The sequence below is a fragment of the Cyprinodon tularosa genome, unplaced genomic scaffold (assembly GCF_016077235.1).
Source record: "Cyprinodon tularosa strain WSP-4 unplaced genomic scaffold, ASM1607723v1 ctg815, whole genome shotgun sequence".
NCBI classification, from domain to species: Eukaryota; Metazoa; Chordata; class Actinopteri; order Cyprinodontiformes; family Cyprinodontidae; genus Cyprinodon; species Cyprinodon tularosa.
In genome coordinates this window covers 19161-36778 of record NW_024039580.1, presented here as the reverse complement: position 1 = coordinate 36778, position 17618 = coordinate 19161, and the positions used below count along the sequence as shown (strand labels likewise).

Below are 17618 nucleotides of genomic sequence, written 5' to 3'. Positions count from 1 at the left end.
GTAAACCCTAGAGATGGTTGTGCATGAAAATCACAGTAGATCAGCAGTTTCTGAAATACTCAGACCAGCCCTTCTGGCACCAATAATCATGCCACGTTCAAAGTCACTCAAATCACCTTTCTTCCCCATACTGATGCTCGGTTTGAACTGCAGGAGATTGTCTTGACCATGTCTACATGCCTAAATGCACTGAGTTGCCCCCATGTGATTGGCTGCTTAGAAATTAAGTGTTAACGAGCAGTTGGACAGGTGTACCTAATAAAGCGGCCGATGAGCTTACTTGGAACAATAAAGAGCTTAAAGTCTGAGATTTCTGGAATAACTGGCCCCTTCAGGGGCTGAGGGGTGCTCCTGCTTGGGTGGGGTCGATGGCGCTCTGGCTCAGGGAGCTTTGGCTCTCTGCCTGTGTCTGGGGGACAGGTGTGCTGTCGCTCATGGTTCCTTGGGGGCCTTCACCCTATGGTAGTGGGGGGCTCTTCTGTAAGACTTCCCTGGTTGCCTTCTTGGTTGGTGCCCGTTTGTCTCTATGGTGGTCTCCCTGGGATTTGGGCTCAGGTAGCTGCTGGGAGACTGGGTCTAGGGGCGCTCTCTGCTCTCTTCAGAGCAATGGAGAAGGGGTGCTTTGGCTTGTGGCCCCTCTGCACCATAACTGCACCATAACTGCAGCTTAAGGCTCCATAAGCTTGTCTAAAGCTGCTGCATAATTCTGAGAAGCTGACTAACTTCACTGCCGAATGTGTTGTTGTTGTTGCTGTTGCTCTTGTTGCTGTTTTGTTCTTTTGTTTTCCCTGTACCCTATAGGTTCTCCACCTGGATTGCCCACAAAAAACTGTTACTTAGACAACAGTTTTTGATGTTATTATACTGCAAAGACCTACGCCATGCCCTGGGGTGGTTTACAGCACAACCAGGGAGAGGCAACTGGAATGAAGATTCGCTCCTCCAAGTCTAAGACCACAGTTCTTTACAGGAAAAAGGTGGCTTGCTCTCTTTAGGTTGGCAGAGAAGTACTGCCAATAGTGGAGGTAAATTACAAATTAGGAGATTCCCTGCATTAAGCCTTCCCCCCCTTTGGCCACGACTCGGATAAATCTCTAGCTCCGCCACTAACTCCATGTTGCTCACAGGTTGTGTTCGATTATTGTGCTTGAAATGTGTCTTTGAAAGGTTAGAAACTTTCATGTGGGAAACCTTGATGATGATGATGATGATGATGATGATGATGATGACGATAAGAACTGTTACTCTCCTGCTGGCATCACAGTCACACTGCTTCAAACCTTATGCTCATTAACTCTCAGTAGCTGCTTGTTTATTATTTGTTAAACTCCTAAACTCCTTTCAATTGGCGGTGTATAACATAGAGAATGGAACCAAGCTTTAATGTGACATACATTATTCTTGGAGGCTATGCAGATCTACAGAGGTACAGATACCTCTATTTTTTCATCATGCTTACTGCATATCTTCTCATAATCTTTTGGAACACTTGTATTGTTTGCCTTATTATTGTTCACAAAAACCTCCATGAGCCTATGTATGTTTTCATTGCTGCTTTGTTAATCAATTCTATTTTTTACAGTACTAACATGTACCCTAAGCTCTTCATAGACTTCTTATGAAAAAGGCAGATCATATTCTATCAAGCTTGTCTTTTTCAAATCTTTGCATTTTATTCTTTAAGTTTGTTAAGATCCTCAGGCTTGCCCTCCAGAGGGCGCGAAGATCCTCTTCTGCTCTGTGTTTTTCCCTTAGGGTTGAGTTACTGTGTGGATCTGGGGACTACCCTCTGCTTCCAGCAGAGTACGCCGTGGGTCTTCTGGAGCTGGAACCTTCCTGCACACCTGTTGCTAATCCTCTCATCAGAAGACCTCTCCTATATAAGCTGACTTTAGATCTTGCCTCAACGCCGCAGTGTTGATCTTAGTTGGTTAGCTTCCTGAGCCTCTGTGACAGAAGAATCTTGGTTATCTCTAGTGTGAGATCAGATTCTAACTCTTCCTTGTTTCTGCCTCACAGGAATCCTGTCTCTTCGTGCCTCCGACCCGCAGCCGGCCACCTAAGACTTTGCTCCGTTACCGGATCCTCGGCCGGCCCCCTGAACCTCTGCCATGCCTCCGGCCCGGCGGTGGTCCCCCTAAGACGCTGCTTCGTTCCCAGCCCCGTGGTCGGCCTCCTGAGCATCTGTCTAGCCTCCGGCCTAGCGGTAGGCCCCCTGAGAATCAGCCTCGCCACCGTCCCAACGGTCGTCCTCCTGAGCAGCTACTACGCCTCCCCTGCCGGCCCCATGGTAGACCACCTGAGACTGTGTCCTGCTGCCGGCCCCATGGCAGGCCACCTGAGACTGTGTCCTGCTGCCGGCCCCACGGCAGGCCACCTGAGACTGTGTCCTGCTGCCGGTCCCTCGGCCGGCCACCTGAGACTCTGTCCCGCTGCCAGTCCCTTGGCCGGTCACCTGAGAATCTGTCCCGCTGCCGGTCCCTCGGCCGGCCACCAGAGACTTTGCCCAAGAAAATTTTGGGGTTTTCTTTTGTTTTCGTCCACCATAAGTGGATCGTTTTTTGTTCTGGACTCTGGTTTTGTTTTCTGCCCTCCTGGTCTGTTTCCCCCTTCGCCCACCCTGGGTGGGTTGTTTTTTGTTTTCTGGACTTTGTTTTTTGTTTCTGGCCCTCCTTGCCTTAGTGCCCCCTCCGCCAACCCTGGGTGGGTTGTTTTTTGTTTGTTTTTGTTGGACTTTTTCTGGGGGCGTCTGGAATCCGCCCTTGAGGGGGGGTTACTGTTAGGATCCTCAGGCTTGCCCTCCAGAGGGTGCCGAGGATCCTCTTCTGCTCTGTGTTTTTCCCTTAGGGTTGAGTTACTGTGTGGATCTGGGGACTACCCTCTGCCTCCAGCAGAGTGCGCCGTGGGTCTTCTGGAGCTGGAACCTTCCTGCACACCTGTTGCTAATCCTCTCATCAGAAGACCCCTCCTATATAAGCTGACTTCAGATCTTGCCTCAACGCCGCAGTGTTGATCTTAGTTGGTTAGCTTCCTGAGCCTCTGTGACAGAAGAATCTTGGTTATCTCTAGTGTGAGATCAGTTTCTAACTCTTCCTTGTTTCTGCCTCACAGGAATCCTGTCTCTTCGTGAAAGCTCTGGATGAGCTTAACCTCCTGTCTCCTCGTGAAGCTCTGGATGAGCTTAACCTCCTGTCTCTTTGTGAAGCTCTGGAAGAGCTGTCTCTCTGGCAACCTGTCTCTGGCCTGCAGCTCTGGGAGAGTTGCACCACAGGAAACCAGTCACAAGCCTGAAGCTCAAAGAGAGCTAAACCAGCTAAACTGCCCTGGTGAGCCAACCCGAAGATTCCTACGTGGTTGTAACCTGACGACTTCTATGTGGAGTTTCCCTAGAGGTTCCCATGAGGATTTTCCCCTGATGTTCCCTGCTGATAGCTGGATGCTCAGCCTGAAGAATCCTCTGAGTTAATCCCCTGTTGTTCCCTGCTAGAGCTGGAAGCTCAGCCTGAGAAATCCTTCGTGTTTCCCCTGATGTTCTCTGCTGTGAGCTGGAAGCTCAAACCCAGGACTGCCAGGCTAAGCCTGAAGCTAAATGCTTAGCCTCACATGATCTCAGCTACCAGCCATCTCCCTTTCCCTGGACAGACCCCAGTGAACCAGCCCCGTGCCTGTATTGTTCCAGTATAATCCATGTGCTTTTGTCTTTAAATAAACTCTTTGGACTTTTACCAGTGCCTCCGTGTGTGTTCTGCATCTTGGGCTTTACTCTAAGAAACCCCATCATGACAAAGTTGTTCAGAATTCTTACTCCTGGCAGCAATGGCCTATGACAGATATGTCTCTATATGTAAACCTCTGCAATATCCATCCATAATGACAAGAAAAGCTGTTAGTGCTTTGCTTGTTTTAGCTTGGCTTATACCCGCCTATCATGTTTCAGTCTCCGTTATACTCAGTTCCAATAGAAGACTATGTACAAACACCTTAAATGGGATTTATTGTAACAATGCAGCTCATGGTCTTTATTGTGTGAGTTCAGTAGCACTTTCGGTTTATGGTGTAGTTGTTTTATTTAATACTGGTATTTTTCCAATGCTTTTCATAGTCTTTACATATACAAAGATAGTAATAATAGCCTATAAGAGTTGCAGAGAAGTCAGAAAAAGAGCTGCACAGACCTGTTTGCCTCACCTGCTGGTTTTATGTAACTACTCCATTTTGTTTACATATGATGTTATTATAGTCAAGTTGGAATCAGATATACAGAGAACTGCAAAACTTTTAATGAGTCTTCAAATAATTACATATCATCCACTCTGTAATCCGCTTATATATGGATTAAAAATGAAAGCGATTTCGTTACATCTAAAAAAATTCTTTGTCAGTCCAAATGAAAATTGTTTACAGATTTTTTCTACAAATAGAAAAAGAAAGAGGAGAAACTACATCTTGTCATGATGGGTGTAAGGTTCTAGCCATATAACACTCCGGAGGCAGGGTAAAAGTTCAAAGGTTTATTGAAAAGCTGGTCAGGGTGTTATCAGGTCCAGGGCTGGTTACGGTTGGATTGCTGACCTGGAACTGAGCAGAGCAACAGAGGGGATGACTCCAAGGAGGGTCCAGAGGCTGGCGGCAGACTGAGGCCTTAGGGGCGGCTTGGCTTGGCTGAGGCTTGAAGACCTCCAGATGTGGGTTTGGAGGCAGACGGCTGGCTGAGGGCTGAGGCTTGAGGTGAGCAGGCTGAAGGAGGGAACCAGGAGGGTTCAGAGGCAGACTGCAGGCTGACTGCAGGCTGAGTGTTGCGGCTTGGTTCTCCAGGGTTCTGCTGAGGTCAGACAGACCGATCTTCTACAGCAAACTCTTCTGGGGGTCTTTGGTTGCTGGCAGGTTTTGACCTGAGAAACAGAGAAGACAAGGATTCAGGTTCAGGTCTGGTGGTCAGGAGACAGGACTGACTAGTTGGCTCAGGGTTTGGTGTACCATGATTGATTAACATTCTGGCACAGGAGTGTGGTCCTCAGCCCACTTAAATACTGGTCTCCTGATGAGCAGATGGAGAACAGCTGGTGAAGTCAGCTCCAGCCTCAGGAGATCCAGTACGCCCTCTGGTGGAGAAAGGTAGAAAGAAAACAAACCCCAGGTCCCAAACAGTAACAGAAAAATCCCCAGGAAGGGTTCCTCGGCGCCCTCTGGTGGGCAAGCCTCAGGATCCCAACAGATCCCCCCCCTCAAGGGCGGCTTCCAGACGCCCTCAGACAGTCCAAAACAAAAAACAAAAAACAACCCACCCAGGGTGGGCGGAGGGGGCACCAGGCAAGGAGGGCAAGAAAAAACAGAGTTCATAACAAAAAAAAACCCACCCAGGGTGGGCGGAGGGGGAAACAGGCAAGGAGGGCAAAAAACCAAAACAGAGTCCAGAACAAAAAACAATCCACTTAAGGTGGACGAAAGCAACAAAAGTCTCTGATGAGTTATAAGGCCGCGGGGCCGGCAGCGGGGCAGAGTCTCAGGTGGTCGGCCGTGGGGCCGGCAGCGGGGCAAAGTCTCAGGTGGCCGGCCGTGGGGCCGGTAGCGAGGCAGAGTCTCAGGTGGCCGGCCGAGGGGCCGGCAGCGAGGCAGGGTCTCAGGTGGCCGGCCGAGGGGCCGAAAGCAAGGCCGACGTTCAGGAGGCCGGCTCCGGGGCCGGAGGTGAGGCCGATTTACAGGAGGTCAGCTGCAGGTCCGAAGACGTGGCCGACGCTCTGGAGGCCGACCGCAGGGCCGGAGGCGAAGCAGCGTCTCAGGGGACCCGCCGCTGGGCCGGAGGCATGGCAGAGGTTCTGGAGGCCAGCCGTAGGTCAGGTGACGTAGGAGGGTTATAGGTGGACAACATCTCCGTCGCTGCTGACTCCTTGGAGGAGGCCGACGTCTCAGCCGCCGTTGCAGGATCTTAGGAGGAGGACGACGCCCCAGTTTCAGCAGGTAGCCCCAAGGGGAATGCCGTCCCCTCTTCAGCGGCTCAGCAACAGTCTCAGAGAGGGCCGCGGACTGCGGCTCTGGAACAGGGACCGCCGACTGTGGCTCAGGAACAGAGTCCGAGGAGGCCGCCGACTGCAGCTCCGGATCAGGAACAGAGGAGACCGCCGACTGCGGCTCCGGATCAGGAACAGAGGAGCCCGCCGACTGCGGCTCCGAGTCAGAAACAGAGGAGCCCGCCGATTGCGGCTCCGGGTCAGGAACAGAGGAGCCCACTGATTGCGGCTCCAGGTCAGGAACAGAGGAGCCCGCCGATTGCGGCTCCGGGTCAGGAACAGAGGAGCCCGCCGATTGCGGCTCCGGGTCAGGAACAGAGGAGCCCACTGATTGCGGCTCCAGGTCAGGAACAGAGGAGCCCGCCGATTGCGGCTCCGGGTCAGGAACAGAGGAGCCCGCTGATTGCGGCTCCGGGTCAGGAACAGAGGAGCCCGCCGATTGCGGCTCCGGGTCAGGAACAGAGGAGCCCGCCGATTGCGGCTCCAGGTCAGGAACAGAGGAGGCTCAGGGGTCTCTAGACTGCTCAGAGCTGTTTCAGGGGTCTCTAAACGGCACAGAGCTGACTCAGGGGTTTCAAAATGGCACAGAGCTGACTCAAGACGGCTCAGGGCTGGCTCAGGGGTCTGTAGACGGCTCAGAACTGGCTCAGGGGTCTCTAGATGGCTCAGAGCTGGTTCAGAGGTCTCTAGACGACTCAGAGCGGGCTTAGGGCGACGCCGTCTCTTACATTGGGGGTTCTCAGAAGCTGTGCTAATGGGTTCTGGTTTACAGACTGATTCTGGCAAAAGGCTAACAGGTGTGTAAATGGGTTTGAACGCAAAGCTAACTGGTTTGCTATCAGGTTCACAAACCGGTTCTGGGTCTAGGTTAACTGGATTAAAAATGGATGGTGACGCTTGTTCTGGCTTGCAGAGAGAAAAATGAGGTGGCATGAAGGGGAAGAGATCGTCTCTATCCCCATAATAAAAATTCCAGAGGTCAGACTCCTGAATGTGGGGAGCTCTGACTGTCTGGTGTTCAATGGCTAGAGACGTGGATAAACTAACTGGCTCCGAAACTGGCGATTCTGAACTTCTTCTGGGTTCTGACGCTAAGGAATCTGAAATATTACTGTGCTCAAAAATCGGAGAAACATCAATGGTGACGGGTTCTGAAGTTAGTGGAACAAAAACACTACCGGGCACTGGAACTAAAGGATAAGAAGTGTTAACAGAAACAGGAGAAAAAGGATGACTGACGGACTCTGAAACTAAGGAAACTGGTATGCTAACTGGTTCTGTGGCTAACGGAACTGAATCACTTCCGGGTCCTGAGGCTAGAGAAACAAGATGGCTAACCGGTACTGGAGCTGAGGAAAACGGAACGCTGGTGGACTCAGAGGCAAGGAAAACAGGTAAAGTAACTGGTTCTGATCTGGAATCTGACTGGCGGAGAGCTCTAACTGTTTGGGGATTGATTTGTGGACCAAATTTGAGTTTTCTGACTGAGGACGCTAACTGTTGATCTGAAAGGTGGCTGCGGAGACGGATGGAACTGACCTGGTGAGGATGAGGACTGATTACTGCTGCTGGCTGGAGTACAGGGAGGATGGAGGCGTCAGACTGACCCACCGGAGAAGGAGCAGAAGCGTCAGACTGAACCACCGGAGAGGATGTGGCTCTCTTACCCCGGCGGCGATTCCTACGCCTGGAGGAGGCAGAAGGCAGAGGCGGACCAGCAGCTGCAGCAGATGGAGAATCAGGTTCGGAGGTAGGTGGAGAAAGTTTGAATGGTAGTTTTGAAAAAGCGTCCTGAATATTCCAGTTGATGAGGTTGACATGTCCGGCTTGCTGAAGTTTATTATTGATGTCTGGATATTTCTTGAGTTCGGTGGTAATTATATCAGCTGCAGATATCCGTTCACGGGGTGGAGTAATGGTGGAAAGATCATCTATGGACTGTTTGAAGAACCGGAGAATACGATTGAAGGAGTCTGAGGGTGTTTCCGCGGGGCTAGCTTGTTGGCCAGAGTGTACTGTCATGATGGGTGTAAGGTTCTAGCCCATATGCAGATAACACTCTGGAGGCAGGGTAAAAGTTCAAAGGTTTATTGAAAAGCTGGTCAGGCTGTTATCAGGTCCAAGGCTGGTTACGGCTGGATTGCTGACCTGGAACTGAGCAGAGCAACAGAGGGGATGACTCCAAGGAGGGTCCAGAGGCTGGCGGCAGACTGAGGCCTTAGGGGCGGCTTGGCTTGGCTGAGGCTTGAAGACCTCCAGATGTGGGTTTGGAGGCAGACGGCTGGCTGAGGGCTGAGACTTGAACTGAGCAGGCCGAAGGGTGAGCTGAGCAGGCCGAAGGGGGGGAGCCAGGAGGGTTCAGAGGCAGACTGCATCTTGCTAACCGGTTAGCAACTTAGTGCTAGTAGTTTCCCAATGGGAAATTACATTGTGCCTTAGAAACAACACTGTCAAGGAAAGCTATGGACATCGGAAACATGCAACAGGAGGAGAGTTTTGTGTCGGAGGTTGTTGCTGAGTCTCCGTCATACATTTTTTATTTAGAGGAGGAAAGCGGGGTTAAAGACGTATAACTAGCTGGCCTGCGTAAGATAATGAAACAAAAACACAGATTAAGACAGATAAGACACCATTTTTTTTAAACAGAAATTTTATAAATTCTGCGACAATATCGTCTGATAAAGAGTACATTTATATACAAGTTTAAGCCAGAATGATTTGAAATTTAAATATGATTTCCCTACAACTTCAATGAGAGCAGCTGGCTTTAGGCTGCCCTGCAAGGCTTTAAACCTGGTTGTGAATGGAAACAAAGCCATTTAAAGCACATATCAAGGTTAATTTTTGAGCCTGGATCGATATTTATTTGTGAATATGTTCATGGTGAAGAATCCTGCTTCACAGCAGTAGGTTGAACTAAACTTACAAAAAATGTGCAGGGTCAGGTTTGAGCAAACCATTCACACTTTTCATTCAGTAGTTCACCGTGCTTCTTCCAGCCGTCCACACTTTCTCTGCTCTCTTTTTCTCTTTCTTCTCATTCTTTCCCATCGCCCGGCTTGCCACAGGTTTGCCTGCTGTGTCTAAAACTTGCTAGCAGCAGCAACCCTAACTGACACAGCTCATTGGCTAGTTTGTATCACATGTAGCCTGGTGCCGGATGCATCCGGAGGGCTTTACCATGTTCAATTCAATTCAGTTTATTTATATAGCGCCAATTCACAACACATGTCATCTCAAGGCACTTTACAATTCACCAGGTCATACAGTAACATTGATTCAAAGTTTTTTATCTAAGGAAAACCAGTTGATTGCATTGACTCATTGACTCGAATGCAATCCCTCACACTAAGCATGCTTGTAGCGATAATGGAGAGGACAAACTCCCTTTCACAGGACAAGCGGCGCAAGTGAAGTTAGACGCTGTCAACGGACAACATGTTGTAATTTATAAACGTTTTAAATCAGGTTGGGTCCGGATCCGGACCCTGGTCCTCTAATCCGTGACCTCTGTCCTATGTTGTCCATAGGCTGCATGCAGTGGACACATTCTATGCATACTTTGTCCTGCTACATTTTGCAAGTTTCCTTGCTCTGCCTCATGCTCTTTTGTGTTTGTTTTAATCCAGTTGTATGGCTGAAGCATGATAGGCAAAATAAAATTCAAGTATTACCAATAGCTGCATCATCTTTATTCACATTCACAAAAAAAATGTATCGATCTCATCTTTCATTTAAAGTTGGAGAGTGACATTATTATGTTTTTAGTATTAAAATGATTAACTGGCAATATGTTCTTAATTTATATTTCATATACCTCATTATACCTTAGACAGACTATTTCCCTTTCATTATCGGAGACTTGTGCTCTTTCTTTTTGCACCTTATCTGTGTGATGTCCTGCCTCATTCATCTGCTGGTCGCTTTTGCCCAACCTAATGCCATTCAGAGGTCTGTGTTACTCTTTTATTCTTTTTTTACCGTTTCAGCTACCTGATCTTTTCTGTCTGCTTCTACCTTGTTACGTTCTGCTTTGACTTTGCTTAAAAATATTTTGTAAGATTTACTGTAACATTTACATGCCTGTTTAGTCCCAATCATATCGTATTGCGATAATAACCCAATAATAATTTTCTAAATGTAAGCTGTTGTTTTCTTATTAATATTTCTGTTAACAGCAGATTATGCCTTATACGTGTACAACTGCATGAAACTGAGACATTTATTACAAAATTAGCATCCTATTATTAAAGTATTAAACACATTGATAGTTAAAAAAGGGGGCACTAGTTCACAATACATCCTAAGAAACTTTTCAGTTATTTAATCAGATCGGTTGACAGACAAATTGGTTGAAATGTCTACCACATCGAAACCCACCAGAATTTAAAGATTACTGACTTTAAAGGATTTACTCCCCCTAGATAAGCATATAACTTCAGATGTCAGTTTCTTGCATTAGGTTCTTGACTTTGCAAAACCCCTTATACAAAGGCATATTTAGCACCAGTGGAAAGGAAAAACTCCCCTATGAAAAGAAGAAACGTTCCAGGCTCAGAGTAAGCAGCCTTCCTCTAAGGCCAAATGGGGGAGTCAACAAAAAGGAATATAGACGTACTAAGCCATACATACTTTTAGAAGGTAACACTAACTAGCTCCAGGAGGCTAGATCTAGGAGAGACACAGTTAAGCAGATGAACTTTGAATGCTTTTTAGCTAATGAATGAAAGGGAGCCCATAGCATTGTCTAGGTGAAAAACAAGAATAGGCACTAAAAGAAGCCTGACCCTATCAACTGTAATGGAATCCCTGTTTACGTCAGCTCTGGTAGCAGATGCTTCTGGTTCTGGAGTCGGTAACATCCTCAAACAGAGGGCCAGTGATGGTCGTATTCACCACTGTGCCTTTTTTTCCGGAAGCTCTAAGCGCAATTACGACGTGGGTAACCGGGAACACCTGGTGGTCAAGCTGGCCTTGGAGGAGTGGAGACACTGGTTGTGGACAGACTACAGGAATCTGTACCTCAGGACAGTAAGGAGACTCAACCCCAAGCAGGCCAAGTGGGTCCTGTTTATCGGTCTTTGTCAGACACGTGACTGACACGCCCCGTAGCGCCATTTTTGTGGTGAGCGGAAGAAAAACAAAACAGCAGTAAAACAAGAGGAGAGCGCTGCCAGCAGTGAGGATTATCAGTTAAATGGAAAAGAACAAGAAAACTGAACGGATACCCTACCCAGACAAACTTTCTAAAGCTGCTAGGGAACGATATTATATATTATTATTACAGTGACAAGGCAGATGTTGTGGGCAGTTGCACAGATAGCTGCAGTTATTAGAGCAGTTTGTGCTGCTCATCAGACTGAACGAAAAAACTTGTCATAATTTTTGCACATTGATAAGTTGCACACTGTATTTGCTGTTCACTTTATCCAGGCCTGTTTTCACTGGGATCTGCAGTCTTCTTCACAGATATCACCTGTTAGGTCATATCTATAAGGAAGACCACAGTGAAAACAAGTCCAGGGAAAATGAAAATCTTCTAATTTAATCTAAAGAGCAATCTGCTATATACGAGGGAGGAAGACAAAGTAAAACATTTGAAGCTGTGCACTGTTCTGCATTATTTATGTATTTGAGATTTTGTATTGCATTTTCATAAATTCTCTGCTTGATTGAAAAGATAATAACACTTGTTTCAAATTTCAAATCCACTCTTTATTGTACACACATTTTTACAACTTCAGAAAACATTAATATTTGAAGTGATGGTGAAACTTATATTTGTTTTGCTGTTATTTTTCAAAAGTAACTTTAAAAAAAGCAAAATTCTATTTGTGTGAAAAGAAGAATAAAAAAAGAATAAAGTTGAAACAGTACTTGATTTATTCATTTATTAGCTGGTTTCTCTGTGAAAATTTCAAAACAGTCACTAATCACTGTGACTCTATGTCCAAAGGCCTCCACAAACTGATGAGGCATAATTTTGTGCAAGGTGTCTCTATCTGGCCACACAATTGCACGCTTTAGATTTGCATATAAAAATGACAGCATTTCATTGAATGTTCTGTACACTGTCTTTGGTGAAACACGGAAGAGATAAGCAAGGTGTTGTGAGGGCAGATCCAATCTCAGACGCATGAAGGTTAACAGAATCATTTGAAATGGACTGAGAATTTTATTTTGAGCAGACATGAGAGGCAGCAGAAAATTAAACAATGCCATAAAGGTTGCCAAGGTTGGTAGACCCGTATAGTACTGGACTTTTTCATTACTGTCTCCAAAGAAGCAATCAGAGATCCGCAGCTCAACAAGTTCACGCCGCAGCTCTCTGTTTTCTTCCAAAAGACAGTTCATCTCTGCACACCTGAGCACACACAGGTTACATTCTGTCTGTCCTTCCTGACGACCACCTTCTGTGTCATCCTTGGTGTTTGGCCGGCCAACGTTTTCAGCAGCCTTCTGCATGTCAGTCTGTTGCTGGTTAGGGTTCTCTGTCGCCTCATGTGTAACTTCATCCTGTCGCTCAAGGATTTCATCAGCCTGATGGAGCCCCGTTTCAGTTGCTTGCAGGGCATTCTTTTTCAGCTGTTCCCGATAACCACGTTTTAAAGAGCGGTATGTGTCTGTTGGTTTGATGTCAGTGTGGCCCAGATGCAGGGATGGAGCCCAGTCTGGGTCAGTCTCCATCATCTCATATGCGGGTTGACCTGCAAAGTAGATGAAAGGTTGAGTGTTTAACACATCTATTCAAAACACTATATAAAGCACCTTAATAACAGAGCCCATTAGATTAGATGTGTTATAAAATAAGATATGCTTATGTTTCCCACAGTGGGGAAATTTGCTATACCGAAAAAGCACAAGTACATCGGACTAGTAAGGCCAGAGGTAAATAAACAAACTGAAAAGCTTACAGGACGAACAAAGGATTATAATAAATAAACTTAAGTAGATTGCACAGGATGAATAAATGCAGTGAGTTGGCTGACGAGTGGGTATGTACAGTGTTTTTATATGTACACTGTATTTATGTATATTTATTCATTAAAAATATATATATATTTGTATTGCAGATTGTGTAAATGATTATATACAGATAATGCATTATTTATTAAATTTTAGCGGTCTAAAAAAGAAATAAACAAAACAAACATCACTTTGCGCTTCTCTTCCACAGCATGTTTCAGTAGGTTTACATGAACTCCTGCAACTTAATAAGCAAACCATTTCAGCGTGTTGATTTCTATTAGTGTATATTTATAAGGACTTACCTTTGTGAAAATGCCGAGAGCAAACACGAACATGAGGAGATATTTTATGAAACGTGATGTCTTTCCTTCTTACAGCAGCGACCCACGGAGCCCGACGCCTCTTTGTTAAGTCCTCTGTCTGCGGTCCGTATTTTTTTTCCAAGTGGGGAATACGAAAAACCGTAAGGCCCCATCTGCTGTTTTCTGTTAGGAATTACTATTGCATCCTTTGACACAGCACCAGTGTCCCATTATTTCCAAAGGAAGCAACTAGAACACGTCTGCTCTCTGTTAGTTTTCTTTTGTTTGTTGCTGCTGTGTCTTCCCCACAGAAATGGCGCTAACTACCCTAAATGCATTGCACTTTTGCGGAAGTGACGTACACTGTCACAGACCGATTGGGTGATTTAACTTCTCCCTACCTTGCAGACCTGGGTCCAAGATTGGAAAACTGGACACCCTGTCCAGGATGTTTGAGACCAGGAAGAAAGGGTTCCAAGGAGACACAGGAGTATATCCTACCTGACATCATTAGGTGTGACATCAAGAGCCTCGACCTGGTGAGGGAGGTCAGGAGGTCTCTGGGGGGAGCATGGATTCTGGAGGACTGCCCTAAGGACAGGCTATATAAATCCCGGACTTCATTATCACTAAAGTTTTGAACTTTTGCCAATGCTCCAGTCTTTACTGCCATCCTGGTATTACTAAATCTGTTAGAATCATCCCAGTTTTGGTGGCCTACCTACAGATGTCATGGAGTTTGTAACAGCCTGGCTTCAATACAACCAGACAAAGCATAACCAGCAACCCCCATCCGGTCTGCTTTGCCCTCTACTCATGCCCTCTCGGCCATGGTCCAGTCCATGGAGAGACTGGACCATGGGCCTCTCGGCCATGGTCCAGTCTCTCATGGATTTTGTTACAGGTCTGTTGATCTCCTAGGGTCAGTCATAATCACCACTGTGGACCATTTCTCAAAAATTGTACACTTGGTTCCTCTATACAAGCTCGCTACAGCTAAGGAGACTATCCTGGCTAGGCAGGTCTTCCGTCTGCATGGTGTTCCGGCTGACATGATGTCCGACAGAGGCCCTCAGTTTGTGGTTCATTACTTGCAGGAGTTCAGCTCAATGTTGGGGATCTCCGTCAACCTGTCGTCCAGCTTACACCCTCAGACCAATGGTCAAAAGAAGGGCAAACCAGGAGTTTGAGACAAAGCTTCCTCTCCTCTGTGAGTCCGACCCCACCAAGTGGGTCTGGAATGTTCTCTGGGTCTAGCACACCATCAATTCTAAACCTTCCTGCTCCACCCGCGTCTCCCCCTTCTACGTGGTCTACAGGTTCCAGCCACTGATATTCACCATCAAGGAGAAGGAGACACGGGTTCCTTAAGCCCGTCTTTCTGCCCTTATATGTAAGGACGCTTGAAGGACGGCAAAGCTGTCAAGGCCCTGGCTGCTAATCATCGACGGGTTCCAGCCCCGCATGGCCAATCTGGAGAGGGTGTGGCTCTCCACTAAGGACCTACCATTGAAGGTAGACTACAAGAAGCTGGCACCCCAGTTTAACAGGCCCTTTTTCAAAACTCTATGAAAATGGAAAAGATGGATTTTTTTTGTTTTTTTTCAACATGGTGTGCACGAGGTGAAACAAACATTCATTATGTTTTCCAATGCTGTAAAAATTTAAACAATAAATTTTAATATTACTGTCAACAAAGATTTGTGTCTGTCATGCTCTGGCCTGTTTGCTCTCCCTTAATTAGTCATTCCTTTCAACTGTTGTTTTCTCTCCCTGCCTCAGTTATTACTTATTCCTCTCACTGTCATGATTGGTTACAGAGTAAACCCAATATGCAGAACACACACGGAGGCAGATGAAAAGTTTAACAAGGTTTATTGTTAACACAAGCACATGAATATTGCACTGGAACTGGTTCAGGCCTGGGGGCAGGTTCACTGGAGTCTGCAGGGATGACAGTTCAGTTAGCACAGGGACTGATGAGTTATGAGTCTTAGAGTTTGCTGAGGAATACCTTGAAGGAGTCCGGGTTTCTCTTTGAGAGAGGTAACTGTTGGGTCCAGAGACTGTTTGTTCAGCAGAGTCCAATAACTGCTTCAGCGTCTTACTTCTGACTTTAAGGGCAGACCTTGATTTGGGTTTCCAGCTCTTAGCCAAGAGCTGCAGGGGAATCCAGAGAAGAGTCTTCAGGTTTGGCTCACGAGGGCAGGCTCAGCAGGTTAAGCTCATCCAGAGGTTCAAGGAGAGACAGGATTCCTGTAAGGCAAAAACAAGGAAGAGTTAGAATCTTATCTCAACTGGAGATAGCTAGATTCTCAGGTTTACTAGGCTCAGGTTGCTAACCAAACTAGATCAACACTGCGGCGTTGAGGCAAGGTCTGAAGGCAGGTTATATAGTGGAGGATCCTCTGATGATGAGATGCGCCACAGGTGTGTTGGAGGCTCAGCTCAGGAGGATCCACGGCGCACTCTGCTGGAGAAAGGTGGTACAGCTCCAGATCCCAACACTCACCTGTTTCCTCTTGGTTATATTCAGTTCAGCCTGAGCATTCAGTGCCAGATCATTACTTGTCTTTCTGTTAGTCTGTCTGTTCAGTTTTTGCCTTGGTTCATGCCCTGGATCCTGGCAGCCAGTGGAAAGAGGGTTTTTGTGTTTGTCTCGTCTCGTGATCGTCCACTGTTCCTCCCCCGAGGAGTCCTCTGGGTTTTTGGCTCTATATGTGGGGGGGGGGGGGGGGGGGGGGGGGGGGGGTCAGTTTTTATCTCAGTAAGCCTGGCTCCAGGGAGGAGACCAGTTTAAAGTCCAGCATCAAGTTCTGGTTCCAAGTCTTGTCTCAGCTACCCTCTTCCACTAAGCCTGCTCATCTGCACCTGATCCTGCCTGCTCCTGTGCGTGACCACCTGGTCATGCTTTCGGACCCTATCAGACTCTGAACCCTCCTGGGAGCCTGTGGATGCCTGGAAGTCTGGATCCTGCCACCTGTTTCTGTTCCTGTCTGATCTGGATCCTGTCCCTGTCTGTTCTGGATCCCTGACCAGGATCAGCTTCCAGTGTGTCATCTGGAACTGCAGCACTTGAGGACATTCTAGGACTGGACTGTTAAACCAGGTAAGTGGCCAACTCAGATAATCATCTTCTGTCAGATGATCGTGGTCACTTACCTGTGTTTCTCCTGCAGAGTGTTTGTGATTGGGCGGTGCCCCGCTCCCCATCCTGCAGTGTCCGATAAGGGCTGTATGATGCCTTATTTTCTCTTTGCAAAGATCTAATAAAACGTGGACTGAGTGAAATCTATTAATCTCCGCTTATTTAACCCACAACACCACCAAGTTGGGAGTGAGAGAAAGACTGCAATTGCAGAACTTAAAAAGAATTATTCAAAAGTGGATTGTATCTCTATAATTTCTATAATTTCTGCTTCTATAACTTCATCAATGCAACAAAACGATATACATTAATATAGTAATTGAAGTTAAACTTAAAGCACTAAATATCGTAGGGCAGAGTAGTCACGTTTGCTCCAGGATAAACATTTAATCATGAATGCTTATTATATATTTAAGCCCACGTAGTTTTATAGTGGGCAAATACACTGTTGCCATACAGGGCTTATATAAGACTGACATTTTTTGTGGCTTTCAGACAGATTTGTTTCTATATATTATTCGACAATCTTAATTGTAAATGCAAAGACCTGCAGAAAACCGATCTTTCAGTCAAATTTTCAGTTTTCTTCTTGATATTTAGACCAGACCTGGAGAATGGTGTGATTGACATCCTATATCAATTACCTCTGTGAGGATTCACTAGAAATTTGTACCAGTCCACCTGGCAACACAAACTTTGTCACACTCCACAGTTATGTTTTAATGACATCATCAGTAGCCCTAGCCAAACCCCTTTGTGTGATTGGATTGTGGTTACAGACCAGTAATCCAATCAGAAAAAGCTCTGCTCAATTGATATTTCACTGCACTTGCATAAATTCAGACGTAATCCTTCACTTTTAGATGGAGGATCACAACTCTGTTTCTCGTTCTTCCATATGAAGTACTCATTACTTAACTTGTTTGTTTCTACACAGTTTTTTTTTTTTTTTTTATCTATGACTTTAGGCAGCCTTTGGCCTACTTGTACTAGGTAGTGAATTGTAAGCTTAAAATAAACCACTGTACCATACAATGAGGACCTAAAGGTTAGAACCCAGAGTCAATGTTTTTTTTTATTTTCAATTATTTAGATATAGTAACTCCTTCTGTTCTTGTTTATTTAGTTTCAGGAAATGATCTTTGGAGTTAAACCAACTTTTAATTTATTCTGTTTTTTTCAATACATTAG

At 46.3% G+C, this 17618-nt stretch overlaps 1 protein-coding gene and 1 pseudogene across 1 annotated transcript; one reads left to right on the top strand and one right to left on the bottom strand.

Moving 5' to 3' along the window:
- The first annotated feature begins 1367 nt into the window (after positions 1 to 1367).
- Positions 1368 to 4455, top strand: LOC119774510 (annotated as a pseudogene).
- Positions 4456 to 11894: 7439 nt separating this feature from the next.
- On the bottom strand, positions 11895 to 13468 carry LOC119774509. Its single transcript, XM_038272037.1, has 2 exons — positions 13280 to 13468; positions 11895 to 12715 (listed from the first exon to the last, which is right to left on the bottom strand). The coding sequence occupies exon 2, from the start codon at positions 12696 to 12698 to the stop codon at positions 11895 to 11897; it is 804 nt and encodes a 267-aa protein (XP_038127965.1). The 5' UTR covers positions 12699 to 12715; positions 13280 to 13468.
- Positions 13469 to 17618: the final 4150 nt, after the last annotated feature.